Source organism: Mytilus californianus, unplaced genomic scaffold (genome assembly GCF_021869535.1).
Source record: "Mytilus californianus isolate M0D057914Y unplaced genomic scaffold, xbMytCali1.0.p SCAF_2, whole genome shotgun sequence".
NCBI lineage: Eukaryota > Metazoa > Mollusca > Bivalvia > Mytilida > Mytilidae > Mytilus > Mytilus californianus.
In genome coordinates this window covers 123730126-123753454 of record NW_026262668.1, presented here as the reverse complement: position 1 = coordinate 123753454, position 23329 = coordinate 123730126, and the positions used below count along the sequence as shown (strand labels likewise).

At 31.7% G+C, this 23329-nt stretch overlaps 1 protein-coding gene and 1 long non-coding RNA gene across 2 annotated transcripts in view; one reads left to right on the top strand and one right to left on the bottom strand.

Annotated features, from left to right (window-relative positions):
• Positions 1–23329, top strand: part of LOC127727793 (uncharacterized) — a 117304-nt gene that overhangs the window by 19714 nt on the left and 74261 nt on the right. The window contains exons 13-24 of the mRNA XM_052234910.1: positions 460–596; positions 4069–4124; positions 4930–5077; positions 5358–5434; positions 7013–7123; positions 7933–8100; positions 11982–12122; positions 12732–12813; positions 13576–14129; positions 14906–15064; positions 16381–16498; positions 17415–17535. Coding sequence (XP_052090870.1) covers positions 460–596; positions 4069–4124; positions 4930–5077; positions 5358–5434; positions 7013–7123; positions 7933–8100; positions 11982–12122; positions 12732–12813; positions 13576–14129; positions 14906–15064; positions 16381–16498; positions 17415–17535 — 1872 coding nt within the window. The remainder of the gene's footprint in view (positions 1–459; positions 597–4068; positions 4125–4929; positions 5078–5357; positions 5435–7012; positions 7124–7932; positions 8101–11981; positions 12123–12731; positions 12814–13575; positions 14130–14905; positions 15065–16380; positions 16499–17414; positions 17536–23329) is intronic.
• LOC127730891 (uncharacterized) lies at positions 20810–22974 on the bottom strand. Its single transcript, XR_007995344.1, has 2 exons — positions 21616–22974; positions 20810–20946 (listed from the first exon to the last, which is right to left on the bottom strand). It is a non-coding gene; the product is annotated as an uncharacterized LOC127730891 (long non-coding RNA).

Genomic DNA, 23329 nt, shown 5'->3' with positions numbered 1-23329 from the left:
ATGTGTGACTGTTTAAGGCAAAAGGTTGGGTCAAAAAGATCGAACTTCCAATTTTTTTTTTAATTATGTTAAAATGACTGCCTCTTAAGGAAGCCTTGAAAACTAAAAGTAGATGACCGTTTCATGCTTTTCCCAGACGGACAATGTCCGGTAAATTTATAAATGTCCAGAATAAATGACCATTTTGGAAGCCCTGATCAGAACATCAAATCTATATCAAAAGTCTGAAGTTTAAAATCGTTTTTTTTTTGTCAATCATTGTTATGATGCTCTTAATTTGTAATATATGTATATAGGAGTAAATAGATGTAAGGAATTAACATGAATGAGAAAACTTATGAATGACATGTGGGATCCAGAAATTAATATCTTATTGACTTGCACCATAAAGTAATCTATCTAGATATAATCTGCTGTTATAGTTTTCCAGATTGTAATAGTTGAATATTACTTTAACAGAAATAGTTAACCAGAAAATACCTACCTCGGAGAACAGTTGGTACTTATTTAACCTACAGCAGTATGGTGTCTATAGAGTAAACTATGATATACAGAACTGGAATGCACTCATAAACACACTTAAACTGGATCACAAGGTATATACATGTATAACATAGAACTTTTAATTGAATACATTGAAAACGGGATCACAAGGTATATATAATAATTAACGTGCATGCACTCTTACACTGTAACAAGATAACATAGTATATACACGACAAGACTGGAACTAGATCACAAGCAATATGTAACACAGGACTCAAGTTCTCACATAGATAATGCAACTAGATCACAAAGTATATTTATCACTATTTTGTGTATTTTCCTTTGATCTTTTTTTGTGATAATTTTTCATATCATGCTACTTGCTTGAAAAAGAAAGTTATCACTAGAAACTAAGGGGCATGTGGTGTTTTCAATGTCAACATCAACCACATCATATGCAAAATAGCGAAAAAGGATTACCAATGGTCTTTCAAACTCAATGTTTCTTGGCCACATCTCATCTCAGGGCTGTCACTCTTTGATAAGATTATACCGAGAAACACCCTCTTGTTTGAAAAACCATCTATTATATATAAATATATATATACACCAATAATACAACAACTTGTACATAACACAACCTCATTTTTGCACTGAAATTATATTACATGGTATGTATTACATTGAACTACTTCATACACTGAAACTAGATCACAAACCATATATAAACATGAATCAAATTCTTACATGAACACAATAAACCATATGATACCTAACTCAAGCTCACACTTACATTGAAACTAGATCACAAACCATATATAAACATGACTCACATAAACACATGAACACAATAAACCATATGATACCTAACTCAAGCTCATATATACACTGAAACAAGATTACAAAGTATACGTAACTCATGCTCACACTTACACTGAAACAAGATTACAAAGTTTACCTAACTCAAGCTCACACTTACACTGAAACGAGATTACAAAGTATACATTACACAAGCTCTTACATACACTGAAACGGGATCACAAAGTTTACATAACTCAAGCTCACACTTACACTGAAACAAGATTACAAAGTATACGTAACTCAAGCTCATATATACACTGAAACGGGATAACAAAGTATACATTACACTAGCTCTTACATACACTGAAACCAGATTACAAAGTATACTCAACTCAAGCTCATATTTAGAATGAAACGAGATTACAAAGTTTACATAACTCAAGCTTACACATACACTGAAACGAGATTACAAAGAATACCAAACTCAAGCTCACACTTACACTGAAATGAGATTACAAAGTATACGTAACTCAAGCTCACACTTACACTGAAATGAGATTACAAAGTATACGTAACTCAAGCTCACACATACACTGAAACAAGATTACAAAGTATACCTAACTCAAGCTCACACTTACACTGAAACGAGATTACAAAGTATACCTAACTCAAGCTCACACTAACACTGAAACAAGATTCCAAAGTATACGTAACTGAAGCTCACACATGCACTGAAACAAGATTACAAAGTATACCTAACTCAAGCTCACTCTTACACTGAAACAAGATTACAAAGTATACCTAACTCAAGCTCACACATACACTGAAACAAGATTCCAAAGTATACGTAACTCATGCTCACACTAACACTGAAACAAGATTCCAAAGTATACGTAACTGAAGCTCACACATGCACTGAAACAAGATTACAAAGTATACCTAACTCAAGCTCACACTTACACTGAAACGAGATTACAAAGTATACCTAACTCAAGCTCATACTAACACTGAAACAAGATTCCAAAGTATACGTAACTGAAGCTCACACATGCACTGAAACAAGATTACAAAGTATACCTAACTCAAGCTCACACTTACACTGAAACGAGATTACAAAGTATACCTAACTCAAGCTCATACATACACTGAAACAAGATTACAAAATCAGGGATAGACCGATTGTAGGGACAATTGGACAATAGCGTCGGACAAGAAGAGTTACAATATTAGTTGTCTGACGGGACAAGTGAAAAATCCATGATATAAAACTTATAAAACTTTCAGGACTTACGTATACAAATGTCTAAAACATGAATTTTTTTTTTATTGATCATATGAAATCTAATTTCAATGATTGAACCAGGGGAATATAAGTAAGGGGAGGGAAATCAATAATAAAACATGCTGAAGGACAGAAGCTTTCATGTTAAAAGAGATAAGTCCAGAGAGATCAGGGTCGCTGGAATAGCGATCTTAAATATGTTTTAATGAGTTGGGATTCGCAAGGCATTTCTAAACACGTATTGAGTTTTCATGCGAGACGGAATCAAAGTAAAAATTGATTTAAGAAAATTAGGATTCATTGTAGCAGCAGCACCCAAATGACTACAGAATGGATGTGTTCCACTATCCTCATTTCTCCTCCAACGTGGAAATTTAATATGCCCAGTCTGGTGCTTTTTTATTGGTTATCTATTTATAAATAAAGAACAGATTTCAGTCATTTTCATAATTACAAACGACGATGTTTTATAGTTTTCGGGGAAATTTGAGGATCTGTATATACAACACAGTATTTTATGGTTTTGAGTGAAATTTGAGGATCAGTAGATATATATGACAATATTTTATGGAAATGAGGATATAGCCAGGAATATGATGATATGGCAGTGATGATAATTGAATCCATCATAAACTCCACACAAATTAGTGACATTGAGTCAGAGAACTTACTTTTGAATGGAAAATAACCTTTAAAAATAATAAAACTATTTTTGATGTAATATTCATTATTAAGTTACAGACAAATTCATATAACACAACAAATTACTATCTTCATCAGCACAAATACCACAAACCCTAAATTTTTCCCAATTTGGATCTCAAAATTTCAATCGAAAATAAATCCAGAAGTTACAGTACACTGAAACAAGATTACAAAGTATACCTAACTCAAGCTCACACTTACAGTGAAACAAGATTACAAAGTATACATTACTCAAGATCACACTTGCAGTGAAACAAGATTCCAAAGTATACCTAACGCAAGCTCACACATGCACTGAAACAAGATTACAAAGTTTACCTAACTCAAGCTCACACTTACAGTGAAACAAGATTACAAAGTATACATTACACAAGCTCAATCATACACTGAAACAAGATCACAGAGTATGTATAACAATATATTACAAAGGACTTGAAAGAACTCATACGCACACTGAATGATTATCACAAGGCATATACAACAACTGAAATGCACACACTGAAACAAATATACATAGTTTGCATAACACTTAAATGCTGTCATAGGTACTGAAACTAGATGACAAGGTATATATATATATACATACTTTTTGTGAGCTTGTGTTTCTGCAAACATTAGTCAACAGTATTTGTAAGCTTTTATCGTCAATATAATTTAAAACATGAATCGAAATAGTCGAAATATTTCTGTGAAAACAGATAACATGAAATTCATTGCTGTACCGTCTTGTCTTTAAATATGACAGATTGTTAGTTATATTTTGTTATCTAGAAAATTTTCTCTTTACTTGATAGAAAATTCCTGTCATCAACAGAGGCCAAATTATAAATGATGCATGGAATCTGGCAAAGTAAGTTACATTGTGGTTCTATTTTTACACAAGAGTCTAATTTGACCACAAAATGAACTAATTTACATTTGTCGATGTTTAATTCTTGAAACTATGAGAATAAAAAGTACCTGTTAAAGAAATACATTATTACTTTGTTATAACTTTATTGTCGCCAGACTTGAACATCTTAAAGCATCAGTATGCTTCAAAACATTTAAGTCTGATAACATAAAAATAATATGCCTGATGACATTCCATTCTGGCTACATTAGATTTTAACAAACTACTTTTGTATTTAGTTTTTTGTAAAATTTTGACATGTCACTTTAGAAAAATCCCTTTGAAATAAGCTAATGTTGCAATTCATATAACCCTTCCATTTGAGTGTTATAAAATTTGATAATGAAAATAACTATCCCTTTCTTTTGCTTGTACAATTGATTACCATGAAAAATAAAATAATCTAAGAACTATTATAACAATTGATATTACATTGAAAATCCTTGATGATTATAGGCCAAACACATAAATGTGTTTAAAGATTATTGTAAAGAGGAATAAAAGGAGATCTAATGAGGTATTCATCAATGACACAGCCAAAAAAACCCAAACAACCACAAAAGACATCTTAAGGTCAACATATTTTCTTCAATAATATACCAGTGTCCTTACAATAGGTCTTTGCTCATTGTTGAAGGCTGTACAGTGACCTATAGTTGCTTACTGCAAAATCATTTTGTCTGGTAGAGAGTTGGCTCATTGGCAATCATACCACATCTTCTTATTTTATACCAAGATCTATTACTATCCAATTTATTTACAGAGCTGAAGAGCTGCCAGTAACAATTGCCTTAGAGACGCTGAACTATTTAGATAAAGAGATGGATTATGTCCCTTGGGCAGCTGCAACAAGAGAACTTGCATATGTTGACGACATGTTGTCAAAAACAGAGACATTTGGTGATTTCCAGGTAAATTTATATACTAATAGGAAACAGTATCTTAGTTCAGATTACATTCATAGGGCTTTGTTATTTGTTGCTTAGGTTAAAAAGCTTCTTGGCATCTACCCTTCGATATTATTTATACCAATGGGTCTTCAACACAGCGAGATAATTCTGCACCCGGAGGTGGGCCTCAGTTGGACCCTAAACAAAAATGTGTACTAATTCAGTGTATGTTTTACCAAATACATTAGTTTAAAATGGTTGAAAAAATCCTAAATAATTTATGTTTTTTTTGTGTTTTCAGAATTTTGTGAAAGCCAAAGTTTCAGCACCATTTAATGAACATGAATTAGAGTTCTCAAACCTGACACATTTGGAAATGTAAGTGCTTCTGATGGTACTGTTATTGCTAATTTTTATACGCCCGTTTACGGGACGTATTATGGTATACCGTTGTCCGTCCATCCCTACATCCGTCTGTCCGTCTGTTCCGTCCGTCGTCAACATGTCGGACATGAACTCAAAAACGCTTTAACCAATTTGCATAAAACTTCGGTGAATTGTTTATATCTATTGACGTGAGCTCTGTTTTTTCGTTTTTTATAAATTTTAGATTTTATGTTTCCGAGTTGTAGGGTTTTATTCATTAAAAAAAGGGGGATTTTCCAGTTTTCGGACAATAACTCAAGAATGCTTTCACCAACTTGAAAGAAATTGTGGTGAATTGTTTATATCTATTGACATGAGCTCCCTTTTCGATTTTTATATATCTTAGATTTTTCGTTTCCAAGTTACAGGGTTTTATTCATAAAAAAGGGGGATTTTCTAGTTTTCGGACAAAAAATCAAAAATGCTTTCAGCAGTTCTTATGATACTTTGGTGAATTGTTTATATCTATTGATGTAAGCTCCGTTTAGAATTTTATAAATTTTACATTTTACATTTCTGAGTTATGGTGTTTTATTCATTTAAAAAGGGGGGATTTTCCAGTTTTCGGACAATAACTCAAAAATGCTGTCAGCAATTCTCATGAAACTTTGGTGAACTGTTTATATCTATTGATGTAAGCTCCTTTTACATTTTCATAAATTTCTAATATGACATTGAGAATTAATTGAACTTTGATTGTTTATAGTCTGACAACAGATTTACTAAGTATTCCGCAACAGCACAGTGTATCGCACAACAGCAAGAAATCTTTAATTGAATATAAATTCAATTCATATAACCAATTTCAAGTTCTTTGACTACATTTATTCAGAAACTTATAATATGTCAAATATTTAATACAATCCAAATTAAGACCTGTATCAAGCTTGAATATTGTGTCCATTTTTGCCCCAACTTTTCAGGGTTGGACCTCTGCGGGCGTATCCAGCTGCGCTCAGCGAAGCAGTTTCTTATATTAGTAAGCCTGTTTCTCTAGAACCAAATTTTTTTCTGTATATTTGCTTTTTAAAATATTATTTGGAACATCAATGATACTGATTAACCATCATACACCAAACACTTTTTTACTCTGTTCACTGTGGATGCATTAAGGTGGTACATAACACTACAGGGAGACAGCTCTGTAAAAATCAGCTGAACGTTTTAATCCCGTTCTATTGTTAAGGAAATATTAAGCTTCTCAATGATCAAAATTAGTGTTTGTCAAACTGTTATATATCCAATGAAACTTTTCCGATAAAGTGTGAGGTTCAAGTTTTTTGAAATTTTTAGATTTTTGTCAAAGTAAATTATTTGTCAAAATTTTATGAAAATTAAACGAACCAAATTAATTTTAATCAAGGTGTTTGGTACTACCTTAAATTGATTTTTTTCTATTTATTTTTATTGTCATTGATATTTTCGAAAATCTTTTGTGAAAATGAATAGCCTGCAAAGGAAATTATGATTTTAAATAAATTGCAGGTGTTAAAATTTAGAAGTTTTCTATATTGCTACATCTAATTACAGATATGCAGTGAGAACATTTGTCGGAGCAGCCTGTTCATATGGAGAAGAATCTTGTGTTTCAAAAGCCAAGACATTGTTCAATCAGTGGATGAAAAATCCTGAAAATAATGTGTGAGTTATTGCTTCAGAATATCAAAATAAATAGACATAGTTGTCATTGAGACATTGTTCTAAATTAAAGTCCGCATAAATCTAAAAACCAAATATATGGTGACATACATCTTACTACTCCTGTTACAATTTACCGTAAAATGTTTAATGTAAACAGCTTAATAGTCCCCTGTGAAAAGCATTGCTGGAGACATAGAAACACCAGGCTTCCTTTCACCCATCTGTGCATCTATCTGTCTGGTCTTGTTAGCTCTCTCCAGTGTACAATTCTTGCCAGATTTTAAAAACTTATATCATAGATTTATATTAGCGATGTCTGGGACAAGATAAAAAATCAGTGCTGATCAACTGTTTTTAAGAGTTGTGCCCCTTTGAAATATTAGTTATATGGAAAACTGCATTAATTCTTGCCAGATTTTTATGAAACTTATATCATAGGTTTATATAAGCAATGTCTCGAACAAATTCAAAAATAAGTGCCGATCAAATATTTTTAAAAGAGTTATGCCCTTTGGAAATATTACTTATATCGGAAATGGCATTGCATTTGCTCTCAAGCCTTCATTTCTCTAAGATATTATTAATAAAAAGTTTCAAAGAACAACAATAAAAGTTTTCTTTAGTTATATCCCTTGAACAGATAAAATATGTGCAACGTGGGGGACATTGGTACTCTGTTCTTTTATTATGAAATAAATGTATATATTTACAGGAAATACAGCATAGCGCAAAGAAAAAAGCCTGGAGATATTTTAATTTTTTTGCTTCATAAAAGTATATATGGCATTTCACACCATGAAATATTTCAGGATTAATCCTAACATTAAAGGCACAGTCTATTGTACTGGAGTGGCTGATGGTGGCATAGAGGAGTGGAATTTTGTTCACAATCAGTACAAAATAGCCCCAGTCGTATCAGAAAAGTCCCTTCTTCAGTCTGCCCTGTCATGTACCAAAGAAGCATGGATTATTAACAAGTAGGTCATTTATGTAGAGACATTGCAATGCAACATAAACATGACTGTTCCATGAAACACTTACACTATGAACTATATAAAACTGCTTATTTAATGACAGAGAAAGTCCTTTATAGTGATTTTTATGTGATTGTATTTTGGTTCAATTATTTCTGTCTGCTAGTAAAACTAATGCTGAATGAGGGGTGTCTGGTTGTGCCATATATTTAGAATTGCAGCTTAGCTTTGTTCAGTGGGAAGTGTAAGAACTTTAATGTTAAGGAACCCTTGCAACAGCTGAGGCTGAAAGTGTCCTCTTTCAAGGCAAAATTTCTGCCCTTATCAAACAAACACTCATTTTCCATTAACAATCCAACTTATTTGCCCTTCACCCTGGTTGACCTACATTGCAGAGCCTTCTTGTTGCGTAAACCCCTGAGGGTTTACGCAGTATATATTGGACGACCTCCGTAGTCTTTCGGAACACCTGAAGTCTTTTTCGGAATACATCTCTGTTCTTTTCTACGACCACCTGCGTAATAGGTAATTAATTGATCTAATGAATATTCATTACCGTTATACCGTTGTTGAAGAGATAAGTGTTTATCGAGAATATATAAACAAGTCTAAATTGAAAACAATGTTCAAACCTATGATTGCGTTGGATAAAAACCGCAATTTTAATACGTGTGCATGCAAAACAAATTTCATGGTAGAGGGGAGGGGTCTAAATACAGCACAAACAACATTTTTCAAAAGACCAAAAAAGTAAAAAAGTATATTTTAACAAAACGCATTTGACTAGCAGGTCGAACAACGGATGTACTTAAACCCTGCTAACTGTCATGGCGATTGCCAAATAAACGGATCACAGATGTAACAAAATGGATCTTAGTTATCAATTTAATACCAAACAGAAAACAATAAATTTGCGGAAAAGATGGTATACCGCAAACATGAGGTGCAAAAATTTGTACACCATATCCGGATTTTTACAATTAATGTCTCTTCAGTGATGTTAGGAATCGAAACGGTATTTGGAAGGCCATATAATTTACCTCAATTTGGGATTGACTCTTGAATTTTGAAGAGTCGAAATAGGATGATCATATAAACCCGAAGGCAAATATAATACAAGCCCAAACGGAAAAAAAATAACAAGTCTATATTGAAAACAACGTTCAAACCTATGATATCGAGACTATATATATATATATATATATTTGATATCCTCTGGGACTATTATACTAATACATTTTGTCACAGATATCCTGCATCAGTAATTAATTGATAAAAGATGATGTGTGAAGTTTTCTGAAGCACAAGCTGTGCTCCCATCTGGGATAAGATTTTAAGCGAAAAAAAGTGACTGTCAGTGAATAGAAATAAAATTTGGCCATTTTTTAGTGAAATAAAAAAAAGAGCGCAGTCCATTTAAGCAGCGTTTAGATTCTTAACAGAATAAAGTACAGCCATACGGTTGCCAGTAATTGGATAGTTGTCTATTTGGCAATCATACCATATGTCCATAATTTTCATCAATCTTACATGAAAATAATGCCAGTTAACCCTTGAAATTAAGACGAAATTAAAAAGGCACTTTTTTGGTGTGTTAAATCAGTGAAATATAATACAGTATTATTAGTGTCTGGCCAATTTAATGCAAAATTATGTCATATCAAAACAGTTGATTGATGAATACGCGTTAGATTAATTCCTTAAAATTATTCTATAGATCTATATAAAACGATTCACGAACAATTTCTAATTCTTTAAAACTTATGGTCATTGCGATAAACAAAAATGGTGTTTGATATATTCCTCGATGTTTGCCATCGAAAACTATTGTAAATTACTACTGGTATGTTGTTTTTGAGAAAAGATTAGCAATATTGTTTAGGTACTTATTTAGTGCTGATTATCTTATCAAGTCAGAGATCCCTTTTTCTTCTCTTTTGTTTGGGGGGGGGGGGGGGGGGAGGGGAGGAATGAGGGGTGAGTTTTCAAAGGGACACTGACCTGTGTCGACAACCCTCTCCAAAAAGTATAGTTATAAATGGAAAAATCCATTCTTTTGTTTTTGTCATGTGAAACCCCTCCCCAAATAAAGCTAGTTAAAACATAATGTAGCAGGTGCACAGCTTTGTGTCTTATAAGTCTTATAGATGAAGTTTTGGGAATTTCCGTCAATTCATTTACAAGGAGTTGTGGCAATCTGTATTCATAAGTCAAGTTAGAGGTCTAGTTGACAGAGGCCCAGAGCGTGTTTTCTGAAAAAATTAGGACGATATGTTGTAAGCAAAATAAAAACACACATAAAAAACCCAGCTTAGTACAAATTATTTTTCTTAAAATGAAAATCAATATCCGTATTCAACGGACAGTCGATTGCAAAAATAACATTTTTTTTTTAAATTGCGTACTGAACTACATGTATACTGCATTGGCCTTTTCATTCCTGCTTCCTTCTCAGTGTCTATCACACAGTCGTATAAAAACAACAAAGCTACAGCTTCTTTTTATTTGGGCTAATTAACAAAAGGACAAGCTAGAAATAAAAAAGTGAGATTCGTTTGAAAAAGTAAAAAGTTCCGGTTTCAAACTGTTTCACTCCAAAAGCTTGGTTTGAGTTTGTTGCCCGTGCATGGTATTTATAAATTAATCAAAAATATCATGAATATGATAGCCAATGACCAAACAACAAAAAAAAAGCAATATTAGAAAAAGAAAACATTAAATGTAATTATCTATAAGTATTTCGGCGAGGAAAAAACAAAAATTTGCTTCCGCAATTTGCAGATTTAACATTGTTGTTATGATATTTAGAGTAGTTATATGTATATAAACCATTAATATTAATATATATAATATAAGATTTATCGTTGGCTATTATTCAGTCATTCATTATATATATATATACAAGTCTAAATTGAAAACAATGTTCAAACCTATGATTGCGTTGGATAAAAACCGCAATTTTTATACGTGTGCATGCAAAACAAATGCTTAGTAGAGGGGTCTAAATACAGCACAAACAACATTTTCCAAAAGTCCAAAAAAGTGAAAAAGTATATTTTAACAAATATATATATTTATAAACCAGTTTGATACGTTTTTAAAAAAAAATGGTTTTAGTTTGGGATTATCAAAAAGAATGCAGCTTAGAATTTTTAACTATTTTCAAACTGGCTACAAAACAAATAATGATCATGATTAATTGATTAAATTTCTTCACATTTGCATTCGAACTTTAGCCTGAAAACTAACTCTTATTTAAAAAAAAAACAGTACCTTAGAATGGAACATCCAGTGGGTGACTTAGCATGTTGTCTATCGGGAGAGCGGAGATACAAAAAATGATTCCTTTAACAAGAATATTTCACCCCACATTGAACAGTTGTTACATGAACAATCAATGTCAGTTTCTAATTCTTATACAACAAAAATAATGTAAAACGATGTATCTTTAATAAACGGTTATCTGATATTTAATGCCAAACAAGCATTTAGGTTTACGATTGCATTTCTTTTTTTAAAGAAAGCAACTTGTTGTGGTAATTAGTTAATCTGTTCTCATCCTGAATATCCAAGATTGATTTATGACTAGGTGTTAAGCAAGCAAGCTACAGTCAATTAACCCTGGTCAACCTTCTAATTTGATGTATTTATTTAGTTTTCACTCTTTCTGAACCTGTGTTGATGATTCCCAACAACAATCAGTGAATTAGTACAATATATTTTTGTTGATCTAAGACTTCCTCCAGGATATTTATAAATATAATACAAATGATACAAATACATTTCAAGATAACCTCCTCATATCTCTGAGAGGTCTGTGGAATGGGTCAGTAGTTCGTATAAGTACATGTAATACTATTTTCAAGGATCTGATTTCATTTCAGATTATTAGAGATGACTTCTGACCCTAATGAGATCAGAAAGCAAGATGCTCCTTATGTTATCATGCAAGTGGCAGATAATTCAGTTGGAAAATATCTGGCTAAAGAATTCTTCTATCAGAACTGGGATTTCATTAGAGATACGTAAGTATTTAAGAACAATGACATTTTCCTAGGTAATACTATATTCCACCAGATACATTTTAGTATTTCAAAGTTCATTAACAGTGATGAAAGGAAGACTTTACAAGGTGTTGGTATGCAAGATTGATGCATTTTTTGGACTGATCGACATGAAACATACACTACTATGTTCCATCCTATATAAAACTTTCTAGGACTAGACTATGAATAAAGGGAGATGTGTGGTATATGTCAATGATAGAGCAACAAAAAAACCAAGACATCTAGAGGCATTTATACTATTTACCTTATTTTGTAACTACTGTTCCCCAAAAAGACCTATTTTTAATACAAAAAGAAAACTTAAAATATTGTTAAAAATGCATTTAAGTAAATTGGATATTTAAGTACAATTTTTCAGTATATGCCAGGAAAAAAAATCGTTGATGTAGTAACAATTTATTTTATTGCTGTTTTTATATGATATACAATAGGTGTATATGATATTAAGTAAATTGGATATTTAAGTACAATTTTTCAGTATATGCCATGAAAAAAAATCGTTGATGTAGTAACAATTTATTTTATTGCTGTTTTTATATGATATACAATAGGTGTATATGTTTTCAGGTATGCTGGAGGATTTGGTGTTTTTATAAAGTTAGTTCAAGCAATAACCAAGGCATTTAACACTGATTATGAACTAGACCAGGTTTGTTTTATTGTATTAATGGCTTAAATCTTTTACAAAGTTAGTTAAGCAATAAGCAAGGTATTTGATACTGATTATAGACCAGGTTTGTTGTAATTTCTTACTGATTTTGTATTAAGGGCTATATTCATGGCATTTAACACTGATTTTGAACTAAACCAGATTTTTCCTAATATCTCACTCATACAAAGTTAAAGTTAAAGCTGTTTTCCAGGTTGTTTAACACAGTTATGAACTCAACCAGTTTTTTATCTTTAAAACTTGGTTGAAGTTATCACTTAAATTTTATTAATGATTATAAACTTTGTTTTTAGGTGTATAGTTGTCTCATTTTCAGTCACATCATTATTCCTTTATCTTGTATAAACCAGGTCTGTTGTAATTTTTAACTTATTTTCAATTTTAAAAAGTAAGTGATGGAATCTATAACCAATGCATTTTGCACTGCTTTTGAAGTATTTTTGGTTTCTTGTTAGTTCTAATTATGTTCTAATTTATTGTAAGAAGTTAAGTTTACTTATTTTAAGACATGCAACAAAAACTTCCATTAGAAACCCGTAGTTCTATTAATATGTTAGTAAAAGCTGCTGGCAATTTTCATAAGTAAAATTTGTTCCATCTTTCCATTAACTTTGTTTGCGAATTTGTTGATGAGCAAAAAAAGTAACATTTTTTGTTAATTTTCTGAAAAGTACTAATTTAAGTTTTTATTTGATAAAAAAAACCCTAGTTTATAAATTATGTGGGTTTTTTTTTTTACAGTTAAAAGACTTTTTAGCTTCAGAATCGGACCTAGGTCCTGGAGCTAGAGCATTCGAACAAGCTATTGAAAACACAGAGTCAAACATCAGATGGATGAAAAACAATTATAATGACATTAAGAAATGGCTAGGTGTACATCCAACACCCCACAAAGTTGATAACGTAAGACTACCAAGATCTTTAATACCAAAAATATACAATTTGACACTGAAACCAGATTTTTATGGACCTGACCCATCCACATTCTCAACAGAAGGAAGTGTGAGGATAGAAATAGAGTGTACAGTGGAAACAAATAATATAACACTTCATGCTGTGGATTTAACAGTGAATGAGTCCACAGTGACAATCAGCAGTTCAGATCATGTTGGAACATTACCAACCGTGGTTAGTCTTGCAGAAGACAAGGAACGGGAGTTTCTTATTGTTAATGTAGATGCAAATTTGCAAGCTAGGAAAACATACATTTTAGAGATGTCTTTCACTAGTCCCCTGTCTAATAAAGTTCTAGCTGGACTTTATCTCAGTTCATACAAAAGAGGTGACCAGACTGTGTAAGTTATCTTCAGCTAGAAAGTAATACCAATAAAATATCACTTGTTAGGGGTCATTAGGTACTGTTAGGAAGATGTTAAAAGATTGAAAATAGAAAAGAAAAATATTTACCTTAACAAAGCTTCACAGACAGACTGAGTCAATAAATTAAGTATTGATTAAAATATTGATTTGTATTCAGAATTTTTTGATCTAATAATCCAATAATGCAAAACTGAAGCAAACCAATATGTATAGTCATCAGCTAAAACTTTACCACACTACATTAAGAGAAAACCAATATGTATATTTATCAGCTAAAACTTTACCACACTATATTAAGAGAAAATATAGTCATGAGCTAAAACTTGACCACACTATATTAAGGGAAAACCAATATGTATAGTCATCAGCTAAAACTTTACCACACTATATTAAGAGAAAACCAATATGTATAGTCATCAGCTAAAACTTTACCACACTATATTAAGAGAAAACCAATATGTATAGTCATCAGCTAAAACTTTACCACACTATATTAAGAGAAAACCAATATGTATAGTCATAAACTAAAACTTTACCATACTATATTAAGAGAAACATTAGAAATCAAACAAATTATCTTCAGATTTTAAAAATATTTACTAAGGTAATACTTGTCCAGTATATTTTCAAGACAACTGATTAGCTTTTGTCCAACCCTTAAATATATATTTCAGAATCAGCCCTAAAACTAAACATGTTGCACACTCTTTTTGTGAATAAAATCATGCTATTTTGTATTTTGTTGTTTCAGATATCTAGCCACTACACAGTTTGAATCAACAGATGCCAGGAGAGCTTTCCCTTGTTTTGATGAGCCTGAACTTAAGGCACAGTTCAAGGTGACTTTATTAAGGAAACCAGACAGAGTAAGCTTGAGTAATATGCCACAGGAGAAAACTGGTGTTCCAAGGTAAGATGCATGTGAAGAATAATTGATGTGATCCTGTTAATTCTGATATTGTGGCAGAAACTACACATCAGAGCTTCATGATATTTGGTACCAAAAAAGGGACGAAAGACACCAGAGGACAGTCAAACTCATAGATCGAAAACAAACTGACAACGTCATGGCCAAAAATAAAAAGACAAACAGACAAATAATAGTACAGATGACACAACATAGAAAACTAAAGACTAAGCAACACAAACCCCACCAAAAACTGGGGGTGATCTCAGGTGCTCCGGAAGGGTAAGCAGATCCTGCTCCACATGTGGCACCCGTCGTGTTGCTTATGTTATTACAAATCTGGTGAATAGTCTAATTCGGTAGGTCACATTCGTGAAAAGGGAAGGGTATTGTAGTTACGACATTAGGAACATATCCGATATCATCTGTGAAACGGTTATTCCATAACAGTCAACCAACTCGTGATGGTGTCCGTAAAATTTACGAAGGGATGATTTCAACTTCACCATTTGGAACTCTTGGTTTAATAGCTTCCTTGTGAGCAGCAATCCTCTATCAAGGAAATCATGATAGGAAATACAAGCCCTGGAATATCGTATCAATTTGGAGATATATACTCCGTATGCAGGGGCTGCTGGAATGTTGCTACATAAAAATGGAAAGTTCACAATTGGGAAGCTGAAATCATCTCTTTTGTCGTAAAGTTTTGTTCCATATTGGTAAGCTAATTTTCCGGAGCATCTTAGATCACCCCTGTTTATTTAGTGTGTTATACGTTGCTCAGTCTTTAGTTTTCTATGTTGTGTTTTGTATACTGTTGTTTGTCTTTTCATTGTTTTTTGCCATGGCATTTTCAATTTGTTTTCGACCTAATATGAGTTTGGATATCCCTTTGGTATCAATTGTAGATTGTCAATGGTATTTCAAATGAGAGAGTGTTTGTCAGCTACAATCTGAGATGAGATGTAGCTGAGAAACATCCTCGAATTTGAAAGACCATTGATAATCTGTTTATCGCTGTTTTCCTAGGCAAATTCTCTGTCTACTCAAATGAGAAAATCTGTATCACTCCAGTACCGTGACAAAAAAGATCAAAGTTTTAGAAGATAGTAATAAATAAATTTATTTTCTGTTAGGTTCTCAATGTTTTGTAAAGTTTAATTTTCTAAATTTATTGAAACTAATTGCCATGTAAGGCAGTGCATTGTTGAGTAAACAAGGAGATGCTCTGAACATGATTTTGTATGAGGCTGACTAATTGAATTTTAAAAGAGCTAGGTATATGATATATTAATCTTGAATATAATTGTCACTTACAGTGTAGATGGGTTTGTAGCAGATGAATATGCCTTGTCACCAAACATGTCTACCTATCTACTCGCCATTATTGTATGTGATTTCCAGTATACACAAACTACAACTAAAAATGGTATAAAGGTAAGTTTATATATATAGAGGCATTATAAAATAATAACTTCATACTAATTTTGTTAGTACATTTGTATTATGGTTTGGTACTGAGTTCCTTGCATCAGATCATGTTGACATGTTATTCAAAAGCCATCAATAAATACATCAGTGCAACTATGCATTCAGTAAACCAACATGTGAAAAAAATAGGAAGATTCCAAGGGATCAGTCAAAATTATTAGCTACAGAAAGACCTGTAACATTTATGACAAAAGAAAAAAAAGGCAATAAATAAAACAATAGATCAATAAACACTACACAGAAAGTTTAAAAGAATGAGCATATCAAACCTTGTCAAAGAACCAGAAAAGAATTCTGGACAACTTTCCTGAAATCATTTTTAGAGAACAATTTTTCATGTTATAGTAAGTTAAAAAATAGATTGAATACAGAGAAAGGACTTCAAGGAATTTTTCAAATCACTGTAAACCAATTATTTTTTTCAACTTTTGTGAGTAGAAAAATAACGCAAATATAAATCTACTCAAATGTATCAGACCCTGATCTTCTATATGAATACAACAATAAAGTTAGAAAATTAAAGCAAAAAATGGAGGAAAATAGGTAAGAATAGACAAATGCACACAAAACAAGGATCATGATTGAATAGTGAATTTGAACAAGATATTTGCATATTGTATGTGTCACATGTAAATTGTGGGAAATGTTTGTGTGTTGGCTTTTGTTTAGAGGCTGCACCAGAAATATCCAATTGTGATATTGTATTATATATTTAATGTAGAGCATAAATTACAATATACATATTGTGTGTTTTCTTCCAAGTATAGAGCTTGGGCTACACCAGAAATGGTGAATGATGTTTTTGTAATTTTAATAGCATATTCTACACCAGTTACTGAATAAAATTTTGTATTGATTTTAGTATAGAGCATGGTCTACACCAGAAACTTTGAATCAGACTGCATTAGCCTTAAAAACAGGAGCTGACACCTTAACACTCTATGAAGATTTCTTTGGAGTTGACTTTCCAATAAAAAAACAAGGTTAGCTATTGAAACATAGTATAGAATATAAACCAGATCTTGTTTAATTGTTTTAGAAAATTTGCCCATTCCAAATCTTATATGCTTTCATAAAATCAGGAATGAAAACCTTAATTCTACTAATGAATCATCAGTAATATTTTATGAAACTTCATTGAGTTTCAATTTTAGGTCAGTGTTGTAGGGTAGAGATTACATTCATGCAATCAAAACCGTAATGGCACTGGCTTGATACCTACAATTTTCAGACCTCATACAGAGCTCCAGATAAGCTACGTATTTGCGTGATCACGCAATAAAAATAATTAAAAACCCAATGCAATTGCCCATTGCAGGGTTCAATAACCCAATTAATTCAAAGGAAAACCAAATTATATGCCAAAAACATGGGTTCTTAACGCTTTTATTCGCTATCGTTTGCGTTATTTACCCTTACTTGATTACAGTCGTCGCGTAAATCTATTTTTATAATATTTAATGTAATACTCACCAAAATTTATCTATAATTAACGCTATTTTCTGTTGGAAAATTTCAGAAAGATGCTGATAAACTTATTTGGTGACACAGATTATTTTCTTGATTTGGCGCGAATTATATTCTTACTCTTAATGCTTGACGTAACAAAATTTGTATAGAATTATATTTTACTAAAGCTCAGCGTAAATATGCAGAAGCATGACAATACATTAATGATAAAATGTGTAAATATTTCTGTAAAAGAATATAATTTTACTTTACCAGTATACTTCACTTAGAATTACATTTGAGCGCAAGAAAATCTCTATGTGAATCGGCTGAATCCCGGGGTCGAAGTTCAACATATCAACGGAAATTTTTGCGTGTGCTTGCGTTGCTTTAGATCGAGGCCACAGCTTTTCAACCAATCGGGGAATGTTTACTTGGGGCATACATCTATTTTTACTGCAGGTTTCGACATGTTTAAATCGGGATTATAGAAAAATGGAATGTTGTTGGTAGATACAAAACAGAAAATGATGAACACTTTTAGCAAAAGATAAATTGGATCGGGGGTCTGTGAATTCACATTATTTGTACAACTCTCCTTAATCTTGGGAAGCGTGTGCTTTAAATCGAGGCTTTCGTTGCTTTACATTGACGCCATAGTAGTTCAACCAATCGGGGAATGTTTATTTGGGGCATACATCTATTTTTACTGCAGGTTTTGGCATATTTTAATCGAAATTAGAGAAAAATGGAATGATGTTAGGAGATATAAAACAGAAAATGATAAATATTTTTAGCAAAAGATGAATTGATCGGGGTTCTGTGTATTCACATTATTTGTACAACTCTCCTTACTGATGGCAAAAAATGGAATTTCCGTGACCTAAATGGTTCGCGAAAATTAATATTTTTATATATATATAGTAATAATTGGAAATGTCCTTTCGTTCTAAAAATAGAGCCCTGCATCAAGTAGCTGTAATGGGTCCTTGTTGGAATTTTCCGTTGCTCAAAAGGTACACGTGTTTATGAAAACTTTTCGATCTTCTCGGTGTTTATCCAATTAGCGTGTGACATGCTGTCATATTTTTTCGAATTGCTCGGGACTTATCATAACATACAATGAATTAAAACGAAAGTAAATGTCCGGTAAAATATTGAATAGAAGCATGTTTTCGGCTTCTTTTTGATAGCTGAGGGAAAGTTATGATGATAACAAGACTCAGCTAGTGATTTTAGGAAGCGGCCATTGAACGCTCGGGCGTGTTTGCGTACCATAACGAGAACATTGCTAGAGCGATAAACACGGGGTTCCGTCAAAAACGAAATCAGTTGGAAAAAGTGAAAGGCCAAATCAATTATGACATGATATGTAGTTTGAAAGCATCGGAAACCAAAAGTTCTGATAAGGGACAACTTAACCCAGATTTGTGTAAATTGAATTAAACGAAAACAGTTTATATATTATTTTTTTCATTTTAGTTGATGAGTGAATACACGATATCCGTTTTTTACGTCAATGCAGCTTGACACTTTCTTTGTTTTGGTCTAATTTTTCTAGATGCTTAAGATAGTTGTCTTATTGGCAAGTGCAGTATAACATTGTCATTTATTTACTTGATGTTGCAGAATTATTTGTAAATTTAAGTTGAATGTGGTCTCCGTCATTATAAACCACCCTATAAACCTCAAGGTTTTGGGGTATATCTTAAATATGGAAACTGCTTTTTATTTTTATTAAAAAGAAGTTCTGGCAAATAGGTGAAAGGACTGGCAAAACTTTCTTACAGCACCTAAATTTCACATATATTACACAAAAATCTAAACACTTAGCCACACCTACCCCAACTATAATTAAACTGTAGGGTGATCATATGGGATCTAGAAAGGCAATTAGTTCCTGTCCAAATAGTGACACCAGCTGCAGTTTACATAAGTTTTGAGAAAATACAAAACTGACAGAACGTTTAAAACGGGACACAAATTAAATGTACAATTGCTCGTCAGTGAATAAACCAAATAAAACAGCTAGCACATATTCTACAAAGAAAGAAACACATTTAAGATGGAAACACATCTGGGGTTGATATAATGTGATTATAACATGCCTAAATATTCAATATTGTGTTGATGAAAAAACCCAATACATTAAGGAGCTTGGTGGTGAAAAACCCAATTTGATATTTGCTTGAGGGGTGAATTGGAATTGATAATGCAATTAAAAAACTTTATCACCCAATAACCTAAAAAAATGGTGGGTAAAAACCCCAATTTGTGAATTCTTATCTGGAGCTCTGCCTCATAACAACTACTGATTGCACAAAACACAGTGCATGGAGGTGAACATTCATAACATGCTATCTGTGTACATGTCAAGCAATTTTCCAATGAAATATATAGTCAAATATTCAAGTTACTCAATGATGTGTAGGTGTATAACTATACATGTCAAGAAAACTATTTATTGAAAATGGCAGAAATTGTGCATGATGCATGACCCTTATGGAAAAATAAGGCTTCTTGCAAATATTTGCGGCAATATTGCTGCAAATATTCATTTTTCGTATGTAAATTAGTTTTCTTGCAAACAGTTGCTGCAATATTGCCGCAACAATTTGCGGCAATATTGCAGCAAATGTTTGCGGGAAAATCAGTAGCTATGATTGTTGCAGCAATATTGCGGCAAATTCATTAGCTGCAATGTTGCAGCAATATTGCAGGAAAATTAATTTCTTGCAATATTGCAGCAACATTGCAGCAAATCTTTCAACAATTTCAGTTGAAAAATTAGGAATTAAAAACTAAGCATTTAAAAAAGTATGATTTAATAATAAAACAAAATTTTCTCTGTCCTCTATAGGTTGTTGTGTAACATATCTGTGTATCCTTTAGTTCTGTTTCTCTGTACTCACTGTCCTTAAAGTTGAATTTTCTGATTTCAAATACTGCAAAATAAAAGTTGAAGAATTTAGCATACATTAAAAGAATAATTAAACATTATAAAGATATAAAGATATAAGTTACTACTATATATTGTAAATTCTGGACTTGTAAAATGAAAATAACTCTTTATAAAGAGATGATTACAGACCAATTTTTCCAGCATTTGTTTCACTTAAAGGGGTCAATGTCTAAAAGTGATCAAGTCCTTCTAGAAATTGCATATTACTATAGAATACATTTAACCTTATGCCAGTACTAGGTTGTTATTGCTTTTTTGAAGATTTGTTTTTCATTGAACTATAACATTATTGGTCTTGTCTATTCTTTAAAATTTTTGTGATTAGTTGTGTATATATAAAAGCTAAATATTGTTGCCATTTGTTGATAGACCTCTTATTGGCAGTCAAATCACAGATCTCTAATTTAATACCAAACTGCTTTTATTAGAAGATTTCTTGTTTCAATTTAAGTAATGTACTTTCTAAAACACATAGTCTTAAAAAAATATCTCCTTTCTTACACAATTTTAATAATATTCAAGTGCATAAATCTATTGTCTTATACTTTTGTCAACTCTATTAAGTTAAGAAAACTCTTTAAATATCACTATTTTGAACTGTAAGAGCAAGCACTTATTCAAAATGGTGGACATTCAACTCCATTGTACTTACCAAAAGATGTTATCCAAATTATGTGTAAACACCAATCTTCCTAAATCCAAGAGTCATGTCAACTGAAGGCTATCATATGCACTATCCAGTGTCAATAGAATAAGTTGGAACTTTTGGATCTAAATCCATTGTAAAATTCATATTACTTTGTTCATGATAGAAGACATCTTTGTTTGTTGTATATGCATGCATGTTCATGTCCAGTTCAAATTTTGAATATGTTGATCAAGGTTGCTTAGGGTATTGTGACAGTGTGATCCCTTTGGAATTTGCCCCTAATTATCAATTGCCTAAATCTTGAATATTTGTTATATATTATAATAAAAAAATAATTATATATATATTTTTTTTTTTATCTTTGATGTTATAAGTTATAATGGAAATATATACAAAGAAGAAATGCTCTACCCTTAATTTGGCCTCAAACTCTGTGTACATTAATTTATGGTACTTCCTGTCTTTACCACTACACAGAGATAAATGAAAACCAGATGGCACATTACATTTCTATCACCAGCTCATATTACTAATTGAGATGAGAAAGATAATTTGTGTATACATAGTTTTAAAATAATGATACTAGAAATTAAACAAAATGCAACCTGCAGGTGAGGCTAAATTCATTTGATGGAAAATATTAGAATTAAAAATATTGTTCATAGAAAAATGTCACAAAAAAGTGACAAAAAGGCATAATAATACATGTAGAACAAAAATTATTATGACTCAATTATTTAGATTAAACTTGTTGAAATAAATACTAAAGTATTCTTGAAATTCTTTCCTTACAAAATATCATATAAATGTGATGTACAGTTTAGGAATTCTAAAAATATAAGCATTGTTATTTGAAGATTTATTTAAAATAAATTATTCAAATATCCAGATATTTCTGAGTAAAATAAAGTATGACGTAAGACAACAAATTTAGATAGTTAGAAGTATCCATAACCAAATGTTCAAAGAAACAATATGTTGTGTATTATTTGAACCTTAAATCTTAAAACAAATAATCATATGTAATATTTTAAAATGCTTGAAATATTGGTGCAAACTATCTGATTGTCTGACATTATTAAAGAAACTTTTCTTGCAAAGTTGTTGCAAAAAGTCATTCCTTAAATAATAAAAGAAAAGGTTCCTGCAACTTTCTAGCAAACAAATTCTTTCTTGCAACATTGCAGCAAACTTGCTGCAATTTTCTTGCAAACAAATTTTGTTGCAGTAACATTGCGAGAATGTTGCAGGTAGCTGCAACAACCTGCAACTTTCTTGCAAACACTTCTTGCAAACAAATTTGTTTGCTGCAATATTGCCGCTATATTGTTGCAATATTGCAGCAAACTTTTCATTTCTGTAAGGGGAATCTATCTGTTCTAATATAGCAAGGAAGGTAATATATGGAATTGGAGGTATCTTCTTTTATCCATAACTGTAGTTGAATCAACCACAATTATGGATAAAGGAAGATATCTGCAATTCAAAATTTTTACTCCCATTGCTTAATACAATGCAAAGTTAATCTTAATTTCTTACTACGAATTAAATGCAATCTTAACCCTTTGGTGATCACAAGCTCTTTGGTTAAGGATAACAGTTGAAAGTTTTGTAGAGAAATGACTGCTGTAAAACCTTGGTAAAAAAATTAAGAATTATATGAATCATTAATCCTAGATTTTTATTTTATATCAATGATAGACAGGGGTATCTATGC